We start from the raw sequence: 27,333 nt of genomic DNA, 5'->3' as shown, positions 1-27,333 counted from the left end.
GCTACAGAGAAGATCCGGAAAACAGATGTGTTGTTCATTTTACCGGATGGGCCCAAGAAGGGGCAGGCAGCTGCAAAATCCACCATCTCAAGGTGGATTAAGCAGGTAATCACTCAGGCCTACGGCTTGAAAGGGTTGCCTCCTCCGTTATCATTAAAGGCTCATTCTACTAGGGCCATGGGCGCCTCCTGGGCAGCACACCACCAGATCTCTATGGCTCAAGTTTGCAAGGCGGCAACCTGGTCTTCTGTCCACACGTTTACAAAATTCTACCAGTTGGACGTAAGAAGGAATACTGATACAGCCTTTGGGCAGGCAGTACTGCAGGCTGCAGTTTGAGACCCTCGGATTCCGGGGGCTCCCCTTTTTTTGAGTTAAATTTAAAATTATTTTTTCTCAACTAAGTTGGATTTATTATGATTTGAGTATATCTCTAAATTAAATCCTTTTTTCTTGGAGATGTTCTCCCTCCCCTCATTGTAAGCATTGCTTTGGGACATCCCATATAGTAATGAATATGCCGCTCTGTGTCCCGTGATGTACGATAAAGAAAAAGAGATTTTTAATACAGCTTACCTGTAAAATCTTTTTCTTGGAGTACATCACGGGACACAGAGCTCCCACCCCTCTTTTGGGGACCATTTTGGGAGGCATACTGCTTGCTACAAAACTGAGGTACTCCTCCTATGGGAGGGGGTTATATAGGGAGGGGCATTTCCTGTTTGAGATTGCCAGTGTCCATCACCTGAAGGTACTCCATATAACCCCATATAGTAATGAATATGCCGCTCTGTGTCCCGTGATGTACTCCAAGAAAAAGATTTTACAGGTAAGCTGTATTAAAAATCTCTTTTTTATCCTGTGTATGTTTCAATGTTGTGCTTTGTCAGCTTAGGACCTTGGTCATGTGATCGGGCCGGCCGTGGCCTCTCCCCTTCTAATTGGTTGGCGTACGCTGGTCCATTCAGATCATGGGCTCCAATCGGAGCCCGCGATTTGCAGCCCTGAACCCGGCTCTCTGCCATTGGGTCTCAGGACTGCACGGCCGCACATCAACGAATGCGTGGCTGTCTGGATGGTGAGTCGCGTCTACGTCACGCCCATGTGACCTGTGACGCGACTTGGGATATCCCATTTAAGCTGCTCCACAAGCAGCTTGAGTGAGACGCACGGAGCTCTCCCTGGGGACGCGCTGACACTCCACGGAACCTGGTAAGCTATATTGCCAATGCTCACTTTGCACTGTACCCATCATGCCATTTGACTATCCCAGACACTTACCTCCAAACTATATGTTTGGTCCTATGTCTTCCTTAGATTGGTTACCGCCTGTGTTAAAATACTCTGGCTCTATTGCCATCCTGCCGGTTCCTCTTTTAAAACTTTGTGTCACTCGCCCCAGTATCATTAAATTGATTACTAAATATTGACCGGTAAGCTTTAGTTTAAATCAACCCTTGCTATTCCAGCACTTGTCATCACTTCCTGGTGTCCCCTTCACCCATTCACCAGCACTTCCCGCTTGTCCTCCTCAGTCTTGTTTGGTTGTCTTGGATCCCCACTATCTACCCTCTTCTCTTCTCTGCCCCCCCACCAACAAACTCCCTCTCTCCCCCCCTCCCTCTCCCTTCCTTCTCCCCCCCCCCCCCCCTCCTCCCCAAAAAACTTTTTTCCCCTTTCCCCCCCCCCCCCCCCCTTCCCCCTTCCCCCCCCCCTCCCCCACCCTTCTCTCTTGTCCGTTTTCTTTTCCTTTCTATCCCCCTGTCCTTTTTCATCCCCCTGCTCCACCCTCACTTCCACTTTCCTTTCCCCTTTCCTGGCCTTCTTCCCCTAATTTTCCCCTCCCCCCTACCCTTTCCCCCCCTTCTTTTTTCCCCCACCCCTCCCTATCCATACCCTCCCCCCCCTTTTTCTTTTTTCCTTTTTCCCCCCTCTCCCTACACTCCTACCTCACTCCCTTCCACCCCACCTTTCTCCCTCCCCTGTCCAACCACCCCAACTCACTACTTTCCCCCCCTTCCCCCTCCCCTTCTACCTTACACCCCTTCCCTTTCCCCCCTCCTCTTTCTCCTTCTGGCCCCCCCCCTTTCTACTTTCTCCCCTCCTTTTCCCATTCCCCCCTCCCCCCTCTTTAAACCCCCCCTCCCCCACCCCTTTCCTCCCTCTTTCCCCATCCTCTTTCTCAATAACCGTTTGTACCTGATTCATACTAACTACTAGGACTAACTAATCAACCTTATCCTTTAGAGCCCGTCTTTATTATCCCCCACGTGCGCCCCAGGGGGTATTGCCTGAGCCAGAACACGATCACTTTGGTAAACCGAGGTGAGTAGTCTTGTGACTCTCCTACAAAGTGCAACACTGATCCAATGAAATTTCTTTATTATTAATTTATTGTATATAATTGCTTGTTGTTTTATTATGTCTTACCTGTATTTTCTAGACATTCTCCTGAAGAAGCAGTTTTATACTGCAAAACCGGTCGAGATTACGACTCCACCGATTAGACAATATCGGTCTTGTGATCGATCTGATTTGTGGGGTTTGTCCCAAATGTCCTGTACTTTTTGTATTGTTCTATTTTGTCAAATAAATATTTATATATTTTTAATACATTGTCTCATATCAGTGCCTTGAAAATCCCAACCTTTCCTTCTTTTTGATCTATGGTCAATCAACTAGGCCCCAAGCAGCCCTTGTTTGATTTTACCGATTAGGTCCCACCAATAACTTGTGTCCATGTTGTCAGCTGCTGCTTCCCTCTTTCAATGTAGAGAGCTGCATAAGCGATTCTGCTGCTGTGTGTCTGGACCATGCTGGATTGTTTGTATACCTGGCAGCCATTTTCTTTCTGGGGTCTATATGCACTACGGCGGCCATTTTCTTGTAGCCACTGTTGGCCTCTACTCAGAGTTCGGCAGCCTCTAGTGTCCCGCTCGGCGGCCATTTTTTTGTAGCCCATGCAAGTATTACAGCACTGGTGGCCATGCTTTTGGGGCCTCAGTATGCTTGACTCAGCAGCCAAACAGACACACGCTGCTGACTCGCAAACAAGCTGATAAGGACAGCAGCCTTGTAGATAGCAGCCATTCAGCAGACTGACAGTTATATTCAGCGGACAAGAAGCAGCTCAGCTAAATGGCACTGCACTGCTGGTTCAAGGGTGGTAAGTCCTCTGGGGGGGGTACCCCTCATCTCTGCTGCAGTTAGGAGGGTGGGTTGTCCACCTTGCTTGGAATTCCTGTGTCAAGCGTGTGGGCAGCTTGATGTCAGAAACAGAAATTTCTTTCCCTGAAACACCTGAGCTGGCAATTGATGCCCCTGTACCCGATGTATTGGTGGACGCTATGTCGGCAATCCTAGAGGCCTTCATTGCCAAGGTGGAATCAGCGCGTGGAAGAACGGGGGCTATAAAGGGCCAGGTCTAGCTACCACTCAGGACCCTGACTCTGAGGTATCTGACAGTGCAGACCTAGAGGGGCCAGACAGTGAGGATGACTCTGGACCAAGGTCAGCTCGCAAGAAGGCTCTGGTGAGTGACCTTGTCACCGCAGTGCAAGATACCCTAAATATAGAGGGGTCTGTAGAAGCAGCAGAAGCGCCGGTCCACTTTGGGTTCCGTAATGCGACCCGCACTGCTAAGGTGTTCCCTTGTGTGTCTTATTTAGACAAACATTTTTACAAGGAATGGGACAGACCACAAAAAACTTTTTTGTACCTAAAAACCTAGCGGTACGTTACCCACTGGAGAAGAGTTTCTTAAAGAAATGGACCTTGCCCCCCCATAGTGGACCCTCCTGTGTCCAGACTAAACAAGCTTACCACCCTTCCGGTGGAGGGGGCTCCTGCCTTCTAGGACCCGGCGGACAAGAAGGCAGAGTCAATATCCCGCAACCTATACACTGTAGTAGGTTCAGCGGTACGCCCAACCATAGTTGGGGCGCTGGTGTCCCAGACACTCATGGAGTGGGCAAAGTTACTGCTCAATGGGTTACAAACACATCACGCTTCCACCCACGAGGTAGCCCTAACGGAACAACTGGTACAGGGCCTAAAATTTGTGTGTGAATCGGCCTTGGACACTATTCCTCTGCTGGCCAGAGCCTCTGCTCAGGCTGTGTTGTTACGCCATCTACTTTGAAGAATTGGTCGGCGGACCAAGCTTCCAAGATGGCCCTAATGGACCTGCCCTTTAAAGGCGACAGACTCTTGAAGCTTGCCTGGATGACATTATTAAGGATGCCACAGGAGGTAAGAGCACCTTGCTCCCTCAGACCTATAAGGGGAAGGAGCCACGTCGGCGACAGGGGTCCTTCTTTACCGCACCCAAGCAGTTTTTCGCCTGCTCAGCGCTGCAGGAAGAAAACCACAGGCCAATAAACGGCCTGCTCAGGGACAGAGACGTCCCTGGTTTCGCAAGCCCGTTAACAAGACCACGTCCGCATGAAGGTGCGCCCCACCATCCTCGGGTGGGGGGACGTCTTTGCGAATTCGCGACCCGGTGGACATCTCGGGTCCCTGACCGGTGGGTTCGCAAGGTAGTCTCATCAGGGTACAAGATAGAGCTCCTATCTTGCCCACCAAACAGATTTTTTTCCCTCCAACCTCCAGCTACTACCAGCTCGTCGGACCTGTTGGAACGCGGGGTGGTTATCCCTGTCCTAGTACAGGATCGGTTTCAGGGGTTTTACTCCAATCTGTTCATTCTACCAATGAAGGAGGGCATTCATCCTATCCTGGACCTCAGGGCCCTCAATTGCTTTGTGAAGGTACAAGGATTCCGGATGGCATCAATCCACTCTGTCGTTACTACCCTCCAGCCGGGGGACTTTCTGGCATCCTTGGACATCAGGGATGCCTATCTACATGTCCCCATATGCAGAAAGCATCAGAAACTTCTGTGTTTTGTGGTCGGGGAAGACCACTATTAATTGTGGTTCTCCCCTTTTGGCCTGGCATCGGCACCAAGGGTGTTCACCAAGGTGATTGCCCAAATTCTCGCCCTACTACTTGGACGACCTGCTTCTGAGGGCCGTTTCAGCCTCAGATCTAGAGGTGAGCGTGTCTAGAACATCAGACCCTCAGACACTTGGGTGGCTACTGAACATTCAAAAGTCAGTAATGGTAACGACTCAATGCCTAGTGTATCTGGGATTGATTCTGGACTCCTCAGAGGCAAAGGTTTGCTTCCCTGTGGAAAAGTTGCAGACCTTTGGGCTGCGGTGCGGTAGTTGACATCCCAGAAGGGTCGTCACTCCACTTTGCATGTGAGTCCCGGGCCTCAGGGTGGCCTCCTTCGAGGCAGTACCATAGGCGCAATCTCACACGCGAGTGCTACAGAAGGAAATTCTGTCCAGATGGGACAAGCGCCCATCATACCTGGATTATCTAATCGGGGTGAGCCACTTGGTCAGGGCCTCCCTTGTTGGTGGCTGACCTCACCGGCACTTCTGTCCGGGAAGTCGTTCCTTCCTTTCACTGGATAGTCATCACGACGGACGCCAGCCTTACCGGTGGGGGGGTCTGGGGGGTTCAGTCGACCCAGGGTCGCTGGTCTCCAGAGGATTCCCATTTGCCGATCAAGGTCCTGGAGCTTCGGGCGATCAGGCTGTGCCTCTCCACATGGTCTCAGAGGCTACGAGGGCGTCCAGTCAGGATCCAGTCGGACAACGCCATGGCGGTGGCATATGTCAACCATCAAGGAGGAACAAGTAGCTCGGCTGCAGCGTCAGAAGTCGCTCACATCCTAAGGTGGGCAGAGCGGAGCATACTGGCACTGTCAGCCATATACATTCCGGGTGTGGAAGACTGGCAGGTGGACTACCTGTGTCGCCAGATGCTGATCCAAGGAGAATGGTCTCTGCACCCGGAGGTGTTTCTGCTCCTTTGCCCAAGATGGGGCACGCCAGACGTAGATCTCCTGGCGTCTCGACTCAATCGGAAGGTATTGAGGTTTGTGGCCAGGTCAAGTGACCCATGGGCGGACGCGACAGATGCGTTAGTGGCGCCGTGGAGTTAGTACCTGCTAATCTATGCTTTCCCTCCTCTAAAGCTCCTGCTGCGCAGATTGGAGGCAGAGGGGATTCCTATGATCCTAATTGCTCCGGATTAACCTTGGCGTCCTTGGTACGCCGATCTAGTGCGGCTAGTAGCAGACGTCCCTTGGCGTCTACCGCTGAGAGAGGACCTGCTGTCACAAGGTCCCATACTGCATCCTGCTTTACAGTCGCTGGCTTAACGGCATGGCTATTGAAAGCCAGGTACTAAGAGACCGGGGCCTGTCGGATTCTGTGATTCCTACCATGAGGAAGGCTAGGAAGTTATTCTCTAGGAGGATTTATTATCGCACTTGGAGAGCTTACTTAGCCCTTTGCGAGGAAATGAAGTGGAATCCACGGACTTATTTGGTTAAGGGACAGATATCTGCCCTGGCTGTTTTCTCTCAGCGACCCCTGGCGACTCACTCTCTAGTGAGAACATTTCTACAGGGGGTCCGTCCTCCACTACCTCCATGGGGATTTGAATAGCAGATGCACCTTGGCGTGTACCGCTATGAGAGGATCTGCTGTCGCAAGGTCCCATAGGTCATCCTGCTTTACAGTCAATGGCTTTAACGGCATGACCTCTAGGTGCCTCAGAACCACCGTTTGAGAACATTAGGAAAGTTCCCTTGTTGACACTTTCTCAGAACGTGGTCCTTTCGGTGGCTGTTATGTCAGTAAAGACGGGTTCTGAGCTGGCAGCCTTGTCATGAAAGGCTCCCTATTGATCTTCCACAAGGATAGGTGGGGCAGCCTTTTTTCTTCCTAAGGTCATTTCGACCTTCGATCTCAAGGAAGACATTGTACTGCCATACTTGTGTCCTCATCCGTCGAATCCTAAGGAGACAACGTGGCATTCCTCAGACGCTGTCCGAGCTTTCCGGAGTTCAGACTCACTGTTTGTTTCGGTGGCTGGTCCCAAGAAGGGCCCAGCGGTCTCATCGGCCACCATTTCGAGGTGGATCCGACAGACCCTGATCAGACTTACGCCATAAAGGGTCGGGCCCTCCCTATCACAATGTATTCGACCAGGGCAATGGTGCCTCTTTGGGTTTCTGACATCAAGTGTCTGTTTCCCCGGTGTGTAAGGCGGCGACCTGGTCGCCCGGTCTCACTTTCACTAAACTTTACAAGTTGATGTGAGTGCATCTTCGGATGCTTCTTCGGCCGCAAAGTTTTGCAGGTGGCTGTTTGAGTTACAACTCCTCAGTTGAGGAGCTCTGTTTTGGGGTGAAGTTTAATTTTTTTGCTGTTCCCACCCCTCATTTTGACACTGCTTTGGGACATCCCACTAAGTCAAGATTAAGGCTGTGTCCGTCCGTGAACAAAGAGAAAATAGGATTTTATGCTCACCGTAAAATCTTTCTCTGAGTTCATGGACGGACACAGCACCCTCCCCTTCTTTCTATGTTTGTACTACTTTTTGATGAACTGATCTGCGAGATGCAGAGAGTGGGTTTATACCCAGAGGGCCCGCCCCCTGGGCTGGGCTATAGGGTGTGTATGATAAGTTAACCTTTTATATAAGTTTCTGCCTAGTCAACTCCTAAAGGAAGGCTAATACCCACTAAGTCAAGATTAAGGCTGTGTCCGTCCATGAACGAACGAGAAAGATTTTACGGTGAGCATAAAATCCTATTTTTTCGTGGATTTTTGTCTGAAGGGAGTTGGCCAGATTTTTGTTGCCGAAAAGTTTGTCCATTTGCAGAGCGAACTTTTGTCCGATGAAAACCGAAAAAGTTTGTCCGATGGAGCATACACACGCTCAGATTTTTTTGATAACTTGCTAATTTTGAAGTTTGTTGGCAAAAAGTCAGACGGTGTGTACAAGGCTTTATTATGGAATAATCCATAATAAAGCCTTGTACACACCGTCTGACTTTTTGCCAACAAACTTCAAAATATATAAATATGAAAGTATTCCGGTAAAAGAAGCCGGAACAACAAGGACTATTATGAATGCACTGGCTATATGGTTAATCCAAAGTTACAAAATGTATTAAATAAAAATATAAAATACACATGATAAGAAGAACATTCCTAAATAAGGACTAAAGGTCATTTTATTACAGTGAGGTTTGAGCCCATCCGGGTATTGATCAAACTAGCACTGTAACAGACACATGCCGACAATACAAAAAATACATAGGACATACAGGGGGACTATCCGGATGCCAGATAGCAAGGAAGGATGTTTATCTCTGGGAAATCCCTGTATATATGCACAAGAAAATTGGGTAATAAATAAATAAAAGAGATATACTATCCTTCTAGGCTCTCTGGAGCTCGAGCTACTAAGAAGACAGAAAAGCTAGAGACAGTAAAAATAAGAATTGAAGTTAAATCACTGGGCTGCAGCCATTATATAGAGGGCAGAAAAGACTGTATTGATCCTCATATAGAATATAGTAAAGTCCGCTGTAGAGGATTTAAACATTTGTATCCCTTTGGGGTCATAGCAGAATAAACCAATACACAGTCAAGATATTTTGGGGACCCAGTGGGGGATTGAATATAATGGAGTCCAAATGATGAAATGGCAGTCTCACATTATATTTAGAAAGAAACACAGTTTAACATTAAGTACTTTACCACTCCTGGGTTGTTAAGTGCTTTTTCTGTCAATCAGAATTTAGGTCCATACCGATAGATCGTTGCGTCTGTGTGTCCGTTGCAGGCGATTTAAATAATCCTTAAAGGAACCACCGGGTAGACCTATAGTCTCGGCTATAAGAGGGCCCCTCGAACGAATAGGGAAATATCTGGACAGTATGATGAAAAACATGGTGACTGACCTCCAATCATATGTCCAGGATACACGTGATGTATTGGCATCTATTGCCGAGATCAAACTGGATGAGGATGTTTTACTAGTAGGAATCGATGTCGAATCCTTGTATACCTCGATACCCCATGATTGGGGACTCAAGGCAGTAGAGTATTTTCTAGAAAAACACTATCCACAATGTGGAGCACAAAAGAAATTCATCTTGAAACTTCTACTATTCGCTCTAGATAACAACTTCTTCCAGTTCGACAATAAATACTATCAACAGACCAGGGGCACCTCTATGGGGGCACCTTGGGCGCCCGCGTACACGTGCCTACACCTGGGCATGTGGGAGGAGGATTCAGTATATACCCTCCCAATGTACCTGAGCCAGGTACATACCTGGCTCAGGTACATTGATGACGTCCTGATGGTGTGGAGGGGTGACATAACCTCATTGGAGGCCTTCATGGTAGCACTTAATCAAAACGACCGAAATATAAAGCTAACGTTTACACATGATAAAAAAACATCTCTTTTCTGGATCTGAGGATAAGTGTGGATGCTCGGACTCTCACTACCTGTACCTTCAGAAAATAAACGTCCGCCAACACCCTATTAAGAGCAGAAAGCTACCACCCAAAGAAGAAACTAAAAGATGGGATACCAGTGGGACAATTTCTTAGAATTAAAAGAAATTGTTCCAATCCAAAAGAGTATCAAAAAGAGAGCGAAGACCTATATCTCAGATTCAGAGAAAGGTTGCGGAGTCTACCGCACCCGGACCGGTGCGGCTGATTACACAATATGGGGCGCAATAGGAATTAGTAAAAAAGACCCTTGAAAAACACTGGACAGTGTTAACAAACACCCCAGGCCTTGCTAAAATAGTAGGTCCAGCTCCTTTAATGACAGCCAAAAGGGCAAAAAATGTAGGCGATATATTAATACACTCTGAGTTTACACGATCCCTGGAAAGCAACTGGCTCTCCGACTATCCTAGAAGCAAGGGTATGTTCCCCTGTGGACATTGTCAACTTTGCCCCTTTATAGATAGAACTGATACCTTCTGGGATATTGATAATAAACAGAACTACATAATTAAGGATCTGATCAACTGCGCCTCCTCACGTGTGATATATATGCTAACATGTCCCTGCAATAAAATATATATTGGCAAAACAAAGCGTCAACTGAGAATAAGATTGGGGGAACATATGCGAGAAATTAAGGAAAAGGACCCCGATAAACCACTCGCAAAACACTTTGCCCTTTTTCACAACGCCAAGTTAAATGGGATGAGAGTGAAGGGCATTTATTCCCTCAATCTCTCGCCCAGAAGGGGTGACTTTGACCAGATCCTATTACAGAAAGAAAAAATGTGGATATTCCATCTCAATTCCCTTGCACCTCAGGGGTTAAACAGGTGCGGTGCGGTGCGGTGGCTCAACGCGATTGGCACTGCGCTGACAAGCCATTCACCTCTGCAGTTAGGGGTTCGGATCCCGGTCTTGGCTACATGTGAATTGAGTTTGGTGGTCTCAGCCCGGCTCCCGGTGGGTGTGCTATGCGAGGTAAGCCTGCGCTTAGTACGCCCACCCCCCTCCCACAAAAACCTACACACGCACTCGAAATTGGGTTAACACACACGCACTTTGACCACGCAGTCTCTAAAAGAGAGGCGAAGGACTAACGGGGCTGGTTGAGCGGGCTAATCCTCTCACTCCCTTATAGGGAGTCCCTCTGCCCCGTTGGGCTTCAAAGCGGAGCAGGTAGGGCGGGCTGTGTGGGAGGACCCCCTCACACACCCGCCATTGCCACCCGGGGCATGGAGAAAGGTGGCAGATTGCCTCTGGGGGAGGCCTGCCTACTCCCAACTCCTGCAGTCCGGCTCCTCTCTCGAGTGCACGCACAAAATACACTTTAAAAAAAAAAAACAGTGAACCTAACCTTCAACCCTTTCTGCCCACCTAGGTCTTCATTTTTATCTTCGGGTAGACATATACCTAAATATGTGTATATACACAGGCAGTGAATAATGGATAAGTGAAGCGAATTTTTCCGCTCACACATTTACTTTGTAACCCTTTGGTTATGAAAGTAGTCACTGGATCTGCCTATGTATGTACTACACATACACCAGTGGTCCCTGTTATGCTCTCTCGATGATCTTAACCACTTAAGGACCACCCCATGTACATATACGTCCACAATATGGCACGTACAGGCACATGGGCGTATAGGTACGTCCTCGCCTATTAGCGGGTGGGGGGTCCGATCGGGACCCCCCCCGCTACATGCGGAGGTCGGGTCCGCTCGGGGAGCGATCCGGGACCACGGCGCGGCTATTTGTTTATAGCCGCTCCGTCGCGATCGCTCCCCGGAGCTGAAGAACGAGGAGAGCCGTGTGTAAACACGGCTTCCCCGTCCTTCACTATGGCGGCGCATCGATCGCGTCATTCCCTTTATAGGGAAGACACGATCGATGACGTCATTCCTACAGCCACACCCCCAAACAGTTGTAAACACATACTAGGTGCACCCTAACTCCTACAGCGCCACCTGTAGTTAACTCCCAAACTGCAACTGTCATTTTCACAATAAAGAATGCAATTTAAATGCATTTTTTGCTGTGAAAATGACAATGGTCCCAAAAATGTGTCAAAATTGTCCGAAGTGTCCGCCATAATGTCGCAGTCACGAAAAAAATTGCTGATCGCCGCCATTAGTAGTAAAAAAAAAATAAAAAATAAAAATGCAATAAAACTATCCCCTATTTTGTAAACACTATAAATTTTGCGCAAACCAATCGATAAACGCTTATTGCGATTTTTTTTACTAAAAATAGGTAGAAGAATACGTATCGGCCTAAACTGAGGAAAAAAAATGTTTTTATATATGTTTTTGGGGGATATTTATTACAGCAAAAAGTAAAAAATATTGCTTTTTTTTCAAAATTGTCGCTCTATTTTTGTTTATAGCGCAAAAACTAAAAACCGCAGATGTGATCAAATACCACCAAAAGAAAGCTCTATTTGTGGGGAAAAAAGGACGCCAATTTTGTTTGGGAGCCACGTCGCACGACCGCGCAATTGTCTGTTAAAGCGACGCAGTCCCGAACTGTAAAAACACCTTGGGTCTTTAGGCTGCATATTGGTCCGGGGCTTAAGTGGTTAAACTGACATCTACCACTACCTCTTTTGGTATAATTAAATTATACACATGGACTGCAATCGCCATTTATTGTGCGATTGCAGTCTAAATACCTGTGCTGGAATACGCAATGAGGGATGTATTTGGTCCCTATGGCTATTAAAGGGGTTAATGTGTTCTGAATTACTTCCTCTGATCCATGCATTAAGGGACCAAATATATATATTATATATTTATTTATCGATTTACCAATTGATGACACTAAATTTAAAACTCCAAAGAATTGGAAGCTTAGATAGTTTTCACTAGCGGGACTTTGATCCCCTCTAGCAATATATTCTTACTTTACATAATTACCACAGTGAATTATGACAAGTTACAGAGCAATCTCTCCATTCCTACTTTCATTTCTATCTTTTATTCTGTGTATCTTTGCTGTTTTTCCCCTCCTCCTTTTTTATAAACTACATGCTTGAATATTTATCAATATATATGCATTTTAGTTTAAGCATTTTTCTCCAATAATGATCTAATACAATATATGCATTTTCCTATGGACAAACAGCTGTTTGAGCAGCTAACCGTTATATGAACATGATGTATCTAGCAGAAACACACAATTATCATACAAACAGAAACATACAAACAGAAACATACAATTATCTGTGCCCTTGGTTTTTCTTTTCCTCTTCTCTAAATTGATTGATTAATCTCCGATTGCAATCAGGGAAGGACACTACAAAGAGGAAACCCCTGTCTTGCATCGGTACGCCCAGATGAAGCTACGCAATAACCTGCGAAACTAGTCGGCCTGAACCCCCGGCTATCCGGTCGCCATACAGACTTCCCCGTCTGTATGATTCTCTCACGTGAGACAAATGCTATGCCTGAACTCATGAAGACGCTTCGAGTAAAGCAATAAGCGGTGGAAGCAGTCACCGACACAGAATGCTACAATTTCATACCTATGAATATATGGTCCCGGGAACACCATCCATGGCTTAAACTACAGCGATAGTGATTACATCGAGAGCACCAGACTCGCACTATAAAGTTCATCAAAGCCTGGCTGCATCCCAGTTATGAAAATCTCTCTGCACAAGCAGAAAAGGACCCGAAGTCTATTTAAAGCGGATGTTCCGCCAAAAAAAAATATTAAAAGCCAGCAGCTACAAATACTGCAGCTGCTGACTTTTAATATTAGGACACTTAGCTGTCCTGGAGTCCAGCGGCGTCCGCAGCAGATGACGAGCGATCGCTCGTCACCCTGCTGCTCCCCCCTCCATCCACGCTGAGGGAACCAGGAAGTGAAGCGCTGCGGCTTTACTGCCCGGTTCCCTACGGCGCATGCGCGAGTCGCGCCCGCCGGTTGGCTCCCGCTGTGTGCTGGGAGCCGAGTGTTCCCAGCACACAACGGGGGGGGCGACGGGATGTGACGCAATGCCCGTCTTTTGCCCGTGAATGCCGGGCCGGAAGTGGGTGCAAATACCTGTCTTTAGACAGGTATCTGCACCCCCCTCCCCCCTGAAAGGTGTCAAATGTGACACCGGAGGGGGGAGGGTTCCGATCAGCGGGACTTCACTTTAGGGTGGAGAACCGCTTTAAATCGTCTGCAACGGACACACAGAAGCAAAGATCTATCTGTATGGACCTAAATTCTGATTGACAGAAAAAGCACTTAACGACCCAGGAGTGGTAAAGTACTTAATGTGAAACTGTGTTTCTTTCTAAATATAATGTGAGACTGCCATTTCATCATTTGGACTCCATTTTATTCAATCCCCCACTGGGTCCCCAAAATATCTTGACTGTGTATCGGTTTATTCAGCTATGACCCCAAAGGGATACAAATGTTTAAATCCTCTACAGCGGACTTTACTATATTCTATATGAGGATCAATACAGTCTTTTCTGCCCTCTATATAATGGCTGCAGCCCAGTGATTTAACTTCAATTCTTATTTTTACTGTCTCTGGCTTTTCTGTCTTCTTAGTAGCTCGAGCTCCAGAGAGCCTGGAAGGATAGTATATCTTATTTATTTATTTATTACCCAATTTTCTTGTGCATATATTCAGGGATTTCCCAGAGATAAACATCCTTCCTTGCTATCTGACGTCCGGATAGTCCCCCTGTATGTTCTGTGTATTTTTTGTATTGTCGGTATGTGTCTGTTACAGTGCTAGTTTCATCAATACCCGGATGGGCTCAAACCTCACTGTAATAAAATGACCTTTAGTCCTTATTTAGGAATGTTCTTCTTATCATGTGTATTTTATATTTATATTTAATACATTTTGTAACTTTGGATTAACCATATAGTCAGTGCATTCATAATAGTCCTTCTTGTTGTTCCGGCTTCTTTTACCGGAATACTTTCATATATATGCAGCAAAGGACTGAAACACTGACATCTTTACACATGGTACACATCTCTAGCCTCATCTCTATAATTCTCTTTTATTATGGATTAGCTGCGTGTTGAAAATTAAACTAAAATACGAGATTGCGAATGACCGCCGCGATGTATTTACGAAAGTACAAAATTACGAATCCATTAAATGAAAATTATCATCTAACAAAATTACGAATTTCAAATCAACGAAAATAAATTAGAATTACGAATCATTCAGTATAAACGAAAATAAAACTGTTACAAAAATATGAACGGGTCCGAATAGGAAAACTTGCGCCTTACGAAATTAAGAATCTTTACGAATCTACGGAACGAAACAAAACAAAAAAAATGAAATTTTTTGTTGTGCACATGTCTACAAATTATATTCCAGGGCAAAGGGAGTGGCAATAGGTTTCAGGAATAAAGCTGGCTTTGAGATTGAGGAGAGGAAGGTGGACCCAGAGAGGAACTTTACAAGGCACGAAATACACCCTGGCAAATGTCTATTGTCCAATAAGCATCCCAAAAAATATTTGCTAGAGATATTAAAGGACTTTAAGAAAGGACACTTAATATTGGCTGGAGATTTAAATTTTATTATGGACAGCAAATTAGATACTACCTCTGGTGCTGTAGATAAGGAAAAAAAAGAACCAAGAAGGATAAAAAGAAAATTGTACGAACACCAATTAGTAGACATCTGGAGGATCCAACATCCCAGTGTAAAAGATTTCACACATCACTCAACAATACATGATATGTATTCTAGATTGGACTATATATTGATTGAACATTGAGCATTGAGCACTGGAGATAGTCATGGCAACAACTGGAATAGCCACAATATCAGATCATGCCCCAGTGACAATGAAGCTGAAACTAAAAGGGGAAGTGTCGGGGAGAAGAGCATGGAGAATAAATGAAGATATATTTGAAGACAAAGTAGAGAAGACAATAAGAACAGAAATTGATCAGTATTTTCTGATCAATGAAACACCAGATCTATCTAAAGCAACAATTTGGGAAGCACATAAGGCTGTCATAAGGGGTCAATTGATAGCTATCGGGGCCAGGAAAAAGAAAGAAAGAGAAATCGCCTTGCAAAAAAGCTTAAAAGAGATATATGATCTTGAACAAAGACACAAAAAGCAAGTTGAAAAGGACATTCAACGAGCCTTAATAATAAAAAGAGAATTATTAAAAGATCTTATGGAGCAAGGAGTTTAATAGACTTAAAAAGGAGAGCTATAAAGGGGGAAACGAGCCTGAAAAATACATTGCAAAAATGCTAAGACGGAATAAGTCTTTAAATGATATAGAGAAGATTAAAAATGAAAGAGGAGAAATGGTGAACAAAACACCTGATATCACAACAGCATTTCAAACATATTATAGCGCATTATATGCGATCAGAAATGAAGAGACACATAAGGAGAAAGAGAAGAGGAAAATAAAAATACAAGAATATTTAAAGGATGCAAAACTGCCAAAAATCCAAGAACAACTGTTGACAGCCCTTGACGCATTAATCACTCGGGAAGAAATCATAAAAGCATTGAAAGAAACCCCTACTGGGAAAAGCCCCGGAACGGACGGGTTCACCATTAAATATTAAAAGTTTTTAGAGGCAGTTATTCCCAAGACTATGAGACTACCTTAATAAAATCTGGGAATATGAGGAAATAAGACGTGAATCTTTAATGGCCCATATCACAACAATACCAAAACCAGGAAAAGATGAGACGCTATGTTCCAGCTATAGGCCAATTGCACTACTAAATGCAGATACAAAGATATATGCAAAAATCCTTGCCACCCGATTAAAGAATCGATTGCCATATTGGGTCGACCCAGATCAGACAGGGTTTATACCCAGAAGAGAGTGAAGAGAATAGTTTAAAAACTATACTATTGCTGCGTAAGAAGAAGAGTGGAAAATCCCCAGTCTTACTCCTGTCAATGGATGCTGAGAAAGCATTTTACAGGGTAGACTGGGGATTCATGATGGATATGCTCCATCATTTGGGATTGGGACCTAAAATTAGACAATGAATACAAAATCTGTTTAGTAGACCCATGGCAATGGTGAAGGTCAATAGTAAGATGTCACTGCACCCTTTGAAATGCACAATGGAACAAGGCAGGGGTGCCCACTCTCGCCACTTCTATACGTATTAACGCTAGAGCCTTTATTGCAACTATGCAGAATAATCAGAGTATAGGGAGGCGAGAGTGGGTGAAGAGGAACACAAGGTAGCAGCATATGCTGACGATATTTTAATGTACATAACTAATCCAAGTGTGACCTTGCCAAATATAATTAAGGAAAAAAAGTACAGAGAACTTTCAAACTTTAAAATAAATCCTATAAAGACTGAAATTCTAAACATAGGAATGGGGAAAAAAGAAGAACTTGTGTTACAAAATAATTTCCATTCATGTGGGTAAGAGGAGAGCTGTCTTATCTGGGAGTTAAATTTACATCAACAGTGGAGAGCCTGTACCTGACAAATTATATCCCTTTTTTGAATAAGGTCAAAATAGAACTGAAGAAGAATACAATGAGATCGCTTTTATGGCTAGGAAGGATAAATCTCTTTAAGATAGTGTAGTAGTGTGGTACCCCAGGGGTGTGGTGACCCAGGGTTTTCAGCTGGACTGGTTGAGGGGCTCCAGGGAGCTTGCAGTTTACAGAGGAAACTGGCATTCCAGTTTCCTCAATTGTTAATAAAATCCCCAGTCCTGGGTTCAGGCTTTAGAGCTGATCAGCACACTGATTGTGCAGGTGTGTGTGGGCCTGATAGGAGACTCAGGACCAGTATTCTGGGCTCCACCCTCCCGAGGAGTCCAGGCTTGCAAGGGAGAACCCTGAGAGTGCAGGTGTGCACTGTGAAGTGGCTAGAGAGCTGGATAGTGCAGGTGTGCACTGTGAAACCCCAGAGACCTGAGTCTAAGGTTGCTGACAGGAGTCAGGAGAGCTCCATGCTGGAGCCTGAGCAGTTGTGCTACTGCTGACAAGAGCGAGGTGGCTCGGTATTTTCTTTGGCACGTATAAGCCAGGAGGCTGAAGGTACAGTTCTGTGTGGACAGTGAAAACCCCCTGTGTGGGAAACCTATGTTTGGATTTTGCTTATTTTTGCCTTTTCAATAAAAGTGGGCCAACAAGCCCTTAAACATAGTTCTGGACTGGCGTGAATCGCTTAAAATCGCATATCCCACTTGAGCTGAACACCCCCAATATTACAATAGCTATACTCCCAAAAATAACATACATTTCAGATGTTACCTTTAGATATATCATAGACCTTTTTTAAGATAATAAAAACAATGCTGATAAAATACATATGGAAAAACAAAAACCCGGGATTGAAATATGCAATATTAACAAAGGAAAAAAAAACATGGAGGTTTATCTGCACCAGACTTAAATAGATATTACAAGGCCACGATTTTTGCACGAATGGTGGAATGGGGAAACAAAGAGTAAAAATGGGTCCGGATTGAAAATACTGTAAGCAAAACGGCACTTCACAAAAATACATGAATACCACGGAAACACAGAGCACTGGACTCAGACACTCATGAATTAACTAAAAATGTTTTTAAACTATGGGATTTAATTCATAGACAGAACAAAAGGACTTACAATTCACCTTTTAATCGCACTCACGGAAACACATTTTTTCATCCCTGGGAATGGGACATGGTTTGGGAAAAAAATAGGGACAGCACAAAAGATATCACAGACCAGGGATAGATAAAAACACTACAGGATATAAAAGAAAAAAACGGGTGGGATATCAATGAATGGAAATATTTACAACTAAAACATCTGATAAACTCTCTGCCTTTACCTATTAGAGACGGAAAGAAACTAACAGCATTAGAAACATTATGCACCGTACAAACCGCACTAAGACATGTGATATCAAGAGTATATCACATTTTGACAGACCTAGAAGTACTGGGAAAACCTTATTTCATAGAGAAATGGGAAAAATAAATAAAAATGAAATTGGATGAACAAGAAGTTGCAAGAAAAATAGCAGCCGTACATAATGCAACGGACATGAATGTTTTTGCGATTCGACACTGCGTTGCTTTAACTGACAATTGCGCGGTCGTGCGACGTGGCTCCCAAACAAAATTGGCGTCCTTTTTTTCCCACTAATAGAGCTTAAATAGGGTTTAAAAATAATATTAATGGGCAAAAATATCTAGCAAAAGTAAAAAAAAAAAGAGAGAAACATAAATAAATGTAGTAAACTAATAAGCAAATTAAACTGGTTCCCGGAAAAAAACACAAATGATGCGAAACTAAAGCAGAGACGACATTAATGAATAAAATCATGAGCAAGTCTCTTGTCCTGGCTGAGTCTAAAGTGGTTTTAAAAAAAAAAAAAAATCACAATGTTTATTAATAATAATAATAAAAAGGTAAACCGAGTAAGCGTAGTCAAAACATAACCAGAGTTCAGTGATCGGGTAGTTGGCCAAGCCAATGTCACAGAGCCAGAGATGAATGTAGTAGTACAGCAAGCAGGATCAGGAGACTAAAGGAACGTCCGCTGAGCAAGTCCACAACAGGAATGCAGGAGAGTCTGTGATGTTGACAAAGGTGAAGGCAGAGAGCAAATGAACTGGAAGGCTTTAAGTAGGCAGAACTGTTGAGAAGGATCATCAACAGGTGAGTCACTGTGGAGAGATAGGAGCTGGTAATTGGCTGACAGCTGAGCTGCCAGCACAGAAAAGGAAGGGCTGAGCCCAGCCCTGACAAGTCCCTCATAATGTTATAACATTTAAAAAAAAATTAAAATATCCGGGTAGATTACCTAGAACAAACTGTAAATAAGTAAGGTATCGGGGTCTAACACAATCTAATATTTCTCATGAACTCAAATAATCTAATTGATCCTGCTATAGGTATCTGACTGGAGACTAATGTACTTGAAGCAGCATTTAAATTCTTGTCTCTGAGGATGGCTGAAAGGTCTTTCATCTCTTGTATGTCATTCACTCAGGTAAACCAGTGTCTTACTGTCAGCAGATCTGGGCTGTTCCAGGAAATAGGAATACATGTCCTGGCAACATTTAACACCTCAAAACAGGCACTTTCACCCCCTTCCTGGCCATTTTTCAGCTTTCAGCGCTGTTACAATTTGAATGACAATTGCGCGGTAATGCTACACTTTACCCAAATTAAATTTTAATATTTTTTTCCCCACAAATAGAGCTTTCTATTGGTGGTATTTGATCACCTCTGCATTTTTCTTTTTCTTCACTATAAACAAAAAAAGAGCGATAATTTAAAAATATATATATATATATATATTTTTTACTTTTTGCTATAATAAATATCCCCAAAAATATATAAAAAAAACTTTTTTTTCTCAGTTTTGGCCGATACGTATTCTTTTACATATTTTTGGTAAAAAAATCGCAATAAGCGTTTATATTGATTGGTTTGCGCAAAAGTTATAGTGGCTACAAAATAGGGGATAGATTTATAGTGTAACGGAATGGCCCGTGACACCCAGAGACTTTTGAAGGATGTGGGGTACTCCTGTGCCAGCTTCACTAATGACTCTTGGGTCATCCTATGTCCCTTTTGGGCATAGGATGACTGAGAACTGATATCTCGGATTACATGAGATGGGACATTAATGATAATTCATGTTTTGCAGGATATCTTGGAATATTACAGTTTGGTTAATTCTGTCCACAACAGGTCAATAGAATGCCTCCTTCAATGCTTAACATAGACTGTTGAGATGCTAATACTGTTTTGTGTCTATTGTACTAATTAGGTCTGTAAAGGTCAGATGTCTAACTTTTAGGTGTTAATTGAGTCTGGCTTCTGAAAGACATTCCATTGTGTGATGCTAATGACACTGTTTTGTGTGAAAAGTCTATTGATGATAGAAGTGGAATGTGACTGAGCACCCTCTAAAGGTCAGACGTCTTTGTATTGTGTATCAGGTGTGAATAGCTTATTGTCGGAGACAGACCGTCTGACATAGGAATGTGTATTATGCAGGTGAATAGCTTGTCGGAGTCAGGACGTCTGGGGGATAATTAACTCATCTGAATGTAATTATCTAAAAGAATGTGTATGAAGCCCATTGTGTGATGTAGTGGGTGGAGTGTGTCTTTGTTCCTGTAACTACTGTAGCATGCTTTGCAACTGTATATAAGAAAGCTAAGGTACCAATAAAAGTAGTCATTCTGTTTGGAACCAGAGAACAGAGCTGTGTCTCGTTATTCTGGGGAAAATCCAATGGGTCCTGTCTGCTGGATTGTGGAGTGTCGGAAGCTGTCTTGGGTTGGTGGAATGGAATATCGTAACGGCGCTAACCCCTGACCGATACATATAGCATTTTTATTTCTTTTATTTTTTTTACTAGTAATGGCGACGATCAGTGATTTTTATCGTGACTGTGATATTGCGGCGGACACACCGGACACTTTTGACACTATTTTGGGACCATTCACATTTATACAGCGAACAGTGCTATAAATATGCACTGATTACTGTGTAAATGTGACTGGCAGGGAAGGGGTTAACGCCAGGGGGCGATCAAGGGGTTAAATGTGTACCCTAGTGAGTGATTCTAACTGTAGGGGGAGGGGACTGACTGGGGGAGGTGACCGATCTGTGTCCCTATGTACAAGGGACACAGCATCAGTCTCCTCGCCTTGACAGGACGTGGGTCTCTGTGTTTACACACAGAGATCCACAGTCCTGTTCAGTTACTGGGCAATCGCGGGTGCCAGGTGGCCATTGCGGATGCCGGGCACGTGCGCCCCCTAGTGGCTCTGCAAGACGAGGATGTCGTATGACGTCCTTTCAGAACAGAGCTATCGTGCCGCCGTCAATTGATGGCGGCCGGTAGTAAAGTGGTTGTAAACCCTTACAGTCCACTTTTGACTACAGGTTAGCCTATAATAAGGCTTACCTGTAGCTACCCCTGGATAGCGCCAAACCTGCACGGTTTAGGAGATGTTTCCTGTATCGGCATGTGCCAACGTCATCGGCACAAGCGTACTGAAGCAATGGCACGTTCGTGTCGTTGCTTCAGTTAGTGTGCCGTTACCGGCGGCTCCTGCACGCATGCACGGGAGTGACTTCGGGAGCGATGTCGCTGGCTGGAGCTGTGTAATGAGACCACTGCGGGGCTTCATCTAAGATGAGTATTTTATAATAAGCTAGTATGCTATGCATACTAGCTCATTATGCCTTTGTCTTGCAGTTTTTTTTTTGTGGGTTTTCAATCACTTTAATACATGAATCAACATTTCTTGTATCTCTGGCAGGTTTGTTAAAGCATGCGCTCCAGGTCATTTCTTCACTACTTGGTAGTAACCTGGAATAAACATCTGCATATCCGCTTTCCCAATGTGTTATGTGCTTTTGATTTTTCTAGACCTGATACTTATGTTTTGGTAATTAAACTTAAAAATGAAAGCTTTGTAACTTGCACCTTCATAAACAAGTAAGCGGTGACAGCTCCCATAATTCTGTTGTGGCAGATAAAAGGTAAAATACAGAACTTTTGTTACCAGTTCAGTATTGGATTATTCAATTATATGTGACCTAATGTAAAAAGCAGATCATTATTTATCATGTTACTATTATCATGTTACTAAAGATTTGACACCAGAGAGTTGCCACATTGTAAAAGTTAACATTTACATAGTTGCATAGTAGGTGAGGTTTAAAAAAGACACAAGCCCATCAAGTCCAACCTACTGTATGTGTGTGATTATATGTCAGTATGACCTTGTATATTCCTGTATGTTGTGGTCGTTTAGGTGCTTATCTAATAGTCTCTTGAAACCATCGATGCCCCCCGCTGAGACCACTGCCTGTGGAAGGGAATTCCACATCCTTGCCGCTCTTACAGTAAAGAACCCTCTACGTAGTTTAAGGTTGAACCTCTTTTCTTCTAATTTTAATGAGTGGCCATGTGTCTTGTTAAACTTCCTTCCGCGAAAAAGTTTTATCCCTATTGTGGAGTCACCAGTATGGTATTTGTAAATTGAAATCATATCCCCTCTCAAGTGTCTCTTCTCCAGAGAGAATAAGTTCAGTGATCGCAAACTTTCCTCATAACTAATATCCTCCAGGCCCTTTATTAGCTTTGTTGCCCTTCTTTGCACCCTCTATTTCCAGTACATCCTTCCTGAGGACTGGTGCCCAGAACTGGACAGCATACTCTAGGTGCAGCCAGACCAGAGTCTTGTAGAGCGGAAGAATTAATCCCCTTTTTAATGCATGCCAATATTCTGTTTGCTTTGTTAGCAGCAGCTTGGCATTGCATCTTCTAGGACCCCCAGGTAATTTTTCTACATTGAACCTCATTTGCCATGTAGTTGCCCACCCCATTAATTTGTTCAGATATTTTTTGCAAGGTTTTCACACCCTGCTTAGCTTAGTATTGTCCGCAAATGCAGAGATGCACTGCTTACCCCATCCTCCAGGTTGTTTATGAACAGATTAAACAGGATTGGTCCCAGCACAGAACCCTGGGGGAGACCCCACTACCCACCCCTGACCATTCCGAGTACTCCCCATTTATCACCACCCTCTGTACTCACCCTTGTAGACTGTTTTCAATCTATGTACTCACCCTATGGTCCATTCCAATGGACCTTATTTTGTATAGTAAACGTTTATGGGGGGAACTGTGTCAAATGCTTTTGCAAAATCCAGATACACTTCTATGGGCCTTCCTTTATCTAGATGGCAACTCACCTCCTCATAGAAGGTTAATAGATTGGTTTGGCAAGAACGATTCTTTGTGAATCCATGCTGATTACTGCTAATGATACCGTTCTCATTACTAAAATCTTGTATATAGTCCATTATCATCCCCTCCAAGAACTTACATACTATTGATGTTCGGCTAACTGGTCTGTAATTCCCAGGGATGTATTTTGGGCCCTTTTTAAATATTGGTGCTACATTGGCTTTTCTTAAATCAGCTGGTACCATTTTAGTCAGTAGACTGTCAGTAAACATTAGGAACAATGGTCTGGCAATTACTTGAGTGAGTTCCCTAAGTACCCTCGGGTGCAGGCCATCTGGTCCCAGTGATTTATTAATGTTAAGTTTCCCAAGTCTAATTTTAATTCTGTCCCCTGTTATTCATGGAGGTGCTTCCTGTGATGTGTCATTAGAATAGACACCGCAGTGTCTTATGTATTTTGTATTTTAGCTTATTGACCCCCAAGTCCAACTTTCTGTTCCTGTGCCTTAGAATGTGAAGTGGACTGCTGCTTTGCATGAAACCAGTGGTCTCTCTTCAGCAGTACAAAATGCACCAGAGCTCTTTAATCAGCTAAACTTGCACTCAATGCTAAATGGATACTGACTCAGTGGGGTTGGGGGAGAGTGTGTCAGGTTACCACAATGAGACTGCTGTTTTCATACAGAGATCAGGAGTCCTCTCTGAAACTCAATTTCTTTAGTCCGTCCATGTGAAAGGGGGCCTTAATGCCCACAGCTAGTCCAATCAGGTCCACCTGTCAGCTTTTCAGGCAGTTCCGACAGACCATCCATTGCTCTCTATGGAGTGGCGGATGTTAACAGACATGTGTTTATTGACATCCGCCAACATCCAACCCTGTCCGCTAAAAACAGACGGGATCCGTTCCCCATTGCCTGGTGAATCTCATAGGATGACAGTCGGATGGAAACAGACAGGCAGTCTGCTTCCATCTAATAGCCCATAGAGGACTGCAGGCTGTGTCCATGTCCGCTCTGCATCAGCGGAGTGCACACGGACCTGTCATCCGCCTACCCAGCGGGAATTCATGGGGAGATCGCCTGCTGAGCAGGCGGACTTCGTCAGTGTGAAAGGGTCCTAAGACATATTACAAAAGTAAGTGTTACATTTATACATTTTGCCTGATTTAGTGAAACGCTACAATTGAGCTTTAGCTAAATACATGTTTTGTCTCAATTAAACCAAGATTCCATGTACAGTAGCGTTTTAGGAAATTGAATACTCCACAGTTATGCCTACTGCATGTGATGGGGATGTGTGAACATTTTTCAAGTATTTTCTAAGCGGATGCAGGTTAACTGAAAATAGACATGTTGCACTTTATGTTAAACATGAACTTTAAATTATTGGTGAATTAGGATTTAGAGCCTATATTCTTCTCTTGCAGGTAAAGGAAAGAGAGAAGCACAGTCAGCAACCTTCAGAGGCTCCACAGTTTGTAACATGTTACACTTATCTTCTGATTCAAATGGTTTTTCATCATCTTGCTCACACAATGATACAGTAAGTGTTTTTTCTGTGGTGTAATTTTTAATGTTTCTTAAAATCAAAGTGAGTGCTTTGGTGCCAAACATTTTAGGGCTATCAGGTTTTTTTTTTAAGCAGGGAGGTAGGGAAGTCATAGACCTCACAGATTCATAGGACTTGACATTTTCTTGAAGCTTGAATACATTCTGTAATTGCATTCAGGAAATAAGGCTGTGATAAATACCAAAGGAGGCATCATCCATAATATTAAACACGGGGAGAGACAACATACATAAAAATATATATATATATATTCTTATCTTCAATAGTAAATACAAATCAGTTAAAAGGTATATTATCCATTTTATTCTTTAGAATGCAACTAAACAATAAAAGCATGCAACTAAACAATAAAAGCAAAATAATTAAGTAGCACTTGAGGTCATAATTACGCAATCACCCCTGCTATTTCAGGACTGTAACGACACCCAGAGGGGGGCCAAATCATTACCCAGTAGTACATCCGCTGGCAAATCCTTCATCACCCCCACATTCACGTGTCCCGTACCAACCCCCGAATCCAGGTGAACACGGGCAACGGGTAGCCGGAAAACGGTGCCTCCCGCTACCCTTGCGGCTACAGTGTCTCCGGTGTGTTGGTTCTCTGGGATGAGGTTCTTCTATAGTAGGGTCATGGTGGTGCCAATATCACGTAGGCCATCGGCTACCTTTCCATTAACCCGGACAGTCTGCCTGTGTTGCTGGCTGTTGTCCCGGTTAGCTGCTTGTACTAGATCAGCCTCGTGCAGAACGCCCCATTGTTCTTCCTCCTGAACGCAGTGGGCCGCAGGCATGGATGTGCGGGGGTTCCCCCTGCTGGCTTTCTCCAAGACTGGGACTGCCTGGCTGGATTCAATGGACAGTCTAGCCTTTTGTGCCCTAGCTGTTTACGCCTGAAACACCTGATGGGTTGTAAGTAGTCCTGGGAATTGAACCTAGGCTGCTGAGAATAAGTGGCCACTGGAGGTGGTTGGTAGGCGGCAGCTGGAGGGGGTGCCTCTGTTTGATAATCCACCGGAGCTGTTGTCTTGACCGCAGGGTTATCCAGTTTGCCGGCGTCTGTGTATTTGTCCACCAGGCGAGCTGCTTCAGGCAAGGTGAAAGGTTTTCGGTCCCAGACCCACTCCTTGACTTCCGGGGACAGCTGGTCAAAGAACACCTGCAGCACCTCTTTCCCCAGATACTGCTTGGCATCCAGTTACCCAGTAGTATGCCGTGCGGTGTAGGCGGCATGCCCACTCAGTATATGAGTCTCCAGTCTGCTTGCTTGTCTCTCAGAACTGCCTCCGGTGTGACGGCATACCTGGCCAACAGTGCTTCTTTTATCAGTCCATAGTTCATAATATCATCTGGGATGGCCTTGAAAGCTTCACTGGCCCGGCCGGACAATTTCCCAGACAAAATGGTAACCCATAAATCTGTGGGCACCCGGTGTAGGGAACATTGCCATTCAAAATCGTCAAGGTACCCATCAATCTCCCCTTCTGTTTAGATTCAATTTTTAAAAGCTACAAAATGTACCTTTCTCCTTTCAGTTGGTGCTTCTGTGACTTCTGCTGCTGCAGCACCTCTTTGCTGTAGCCAATTTGTGTCCACAGCCACTATAACTTGGCCTATGATCTCCGCTGTAGGGTTAGGACCATAATGTCTCAGACTTATGTTAACAGCCCGATCAAAACTTGCCTCTTCAGGTGTCCTGTCTCTTACACTGGGCCTTTTGGTTATGTTGGGTCTTTCGGCTCTATCCATTTTGACTAGTTCTGTGATAATGTCCCTCTTCTTACGGTTGTTGGCCGGTCGGCCCGGTTCTCCAGTAAGTCCTTGAGGGAAGATCGCGTTAGACGTTCATACTGTGCTTCCATTGGCCTGTGTCCTCTTGTAGCTGTCCTTCTGGGCTGTTGGGGGTTAAGTTGTTTAGGACATTCCATTCCCGAACACAAAAGGCAGCTACCGAACACTCTTAATCAGCTGAACAAGAAACCCATATGAATATTTCTCCCCCCCAAGTACGAGACGAGGCTCTGTATTGAGGATCAAGTAGGAATCGGACAGTTTATTAGAACCAGAATACAGAAGTCTTATATACAGTAAAAGAGGAGGTTACCAGAAACATAAATTAACATGAGCTAATTAACTAATCCCTTATGCAACCAATGTGACTCCCTAACTACAATGCACATTATCATACATATCAACACTGAACTACTTCATACAATTGCAGGGTTAATTAGCACAACCAACAATGAGCGAAAGAGAAGCCACAATAGAATAATTTACATTATAACAGACAGACAGGTGACTGGAGTTGACATCAGCACCTCCTAACAGTATGAGTCCCAACAGTATGAATCCGTCACTCTTTCTAATATGGCATTTCTAGGGTTCCCAGAGTCTGTGTGTCTTGGGGGACATGGACCTGAATCCAAAGTACCACCACCTCAAGGGTCCCCAATACACATTATTCTGAGTGTCAATACATCCCTTAGCAGACAGCAGGTGAGTTCATTAGCACACTTAATAGGTGAAGGGAAAGCTGCCTCAGACAAGATTAACACAATTTACTTATCCAGACAATGGCAACATCGTTAAGCAATAGACGGTCGGCCTCTTACATTGAACTTCCTTAAATGCCCATATTAGGAGTTATACTTCCTGGTC

At 44.3% G+C, this 27,333-nt stretch overlaps 1 protein-coding gene across 1 annotated transcript in view; it reads left to right on the top strand.

Moving 5' to 3' along the window:
• LOC120940503 (terminal nucleotidyltransferase 4B-like) overlaps positions 1-27,333 on the top strand; it is a 1,128,146-nt gene that overhangs the window by 971,891 nt on the left and 128,922 nt on the right. Inside the window, exon 11 of the mRNA XM_040353420.1 lies at positions 24,536-24,651. Coding sequence (XP_040209354.1) covers positions 24,536-24,651 — 116 coding nt within the window. The remainder of the gene's footprint in view (positions 1-24,535; positions 24,652-27,333) is intronic.

The sequence above is a fragment of the Rana temporaria genome, chromosome 5 (genome assembly GCF_905171775.1).
Source record: "Rana temporaria chromosome 5, aRanTem1.1, whole genome shotgun sequence".
Lineage (NCBI taxonomy): Eukaryota > Metazoa > Chordata > Amphibia > Anura > Ranidae > Rana > Rana temporaria.
Note: the sequence above shows the minus strand (reverse complement) of the source record. Positions and strands in the feature narration are given on the sequence as shown.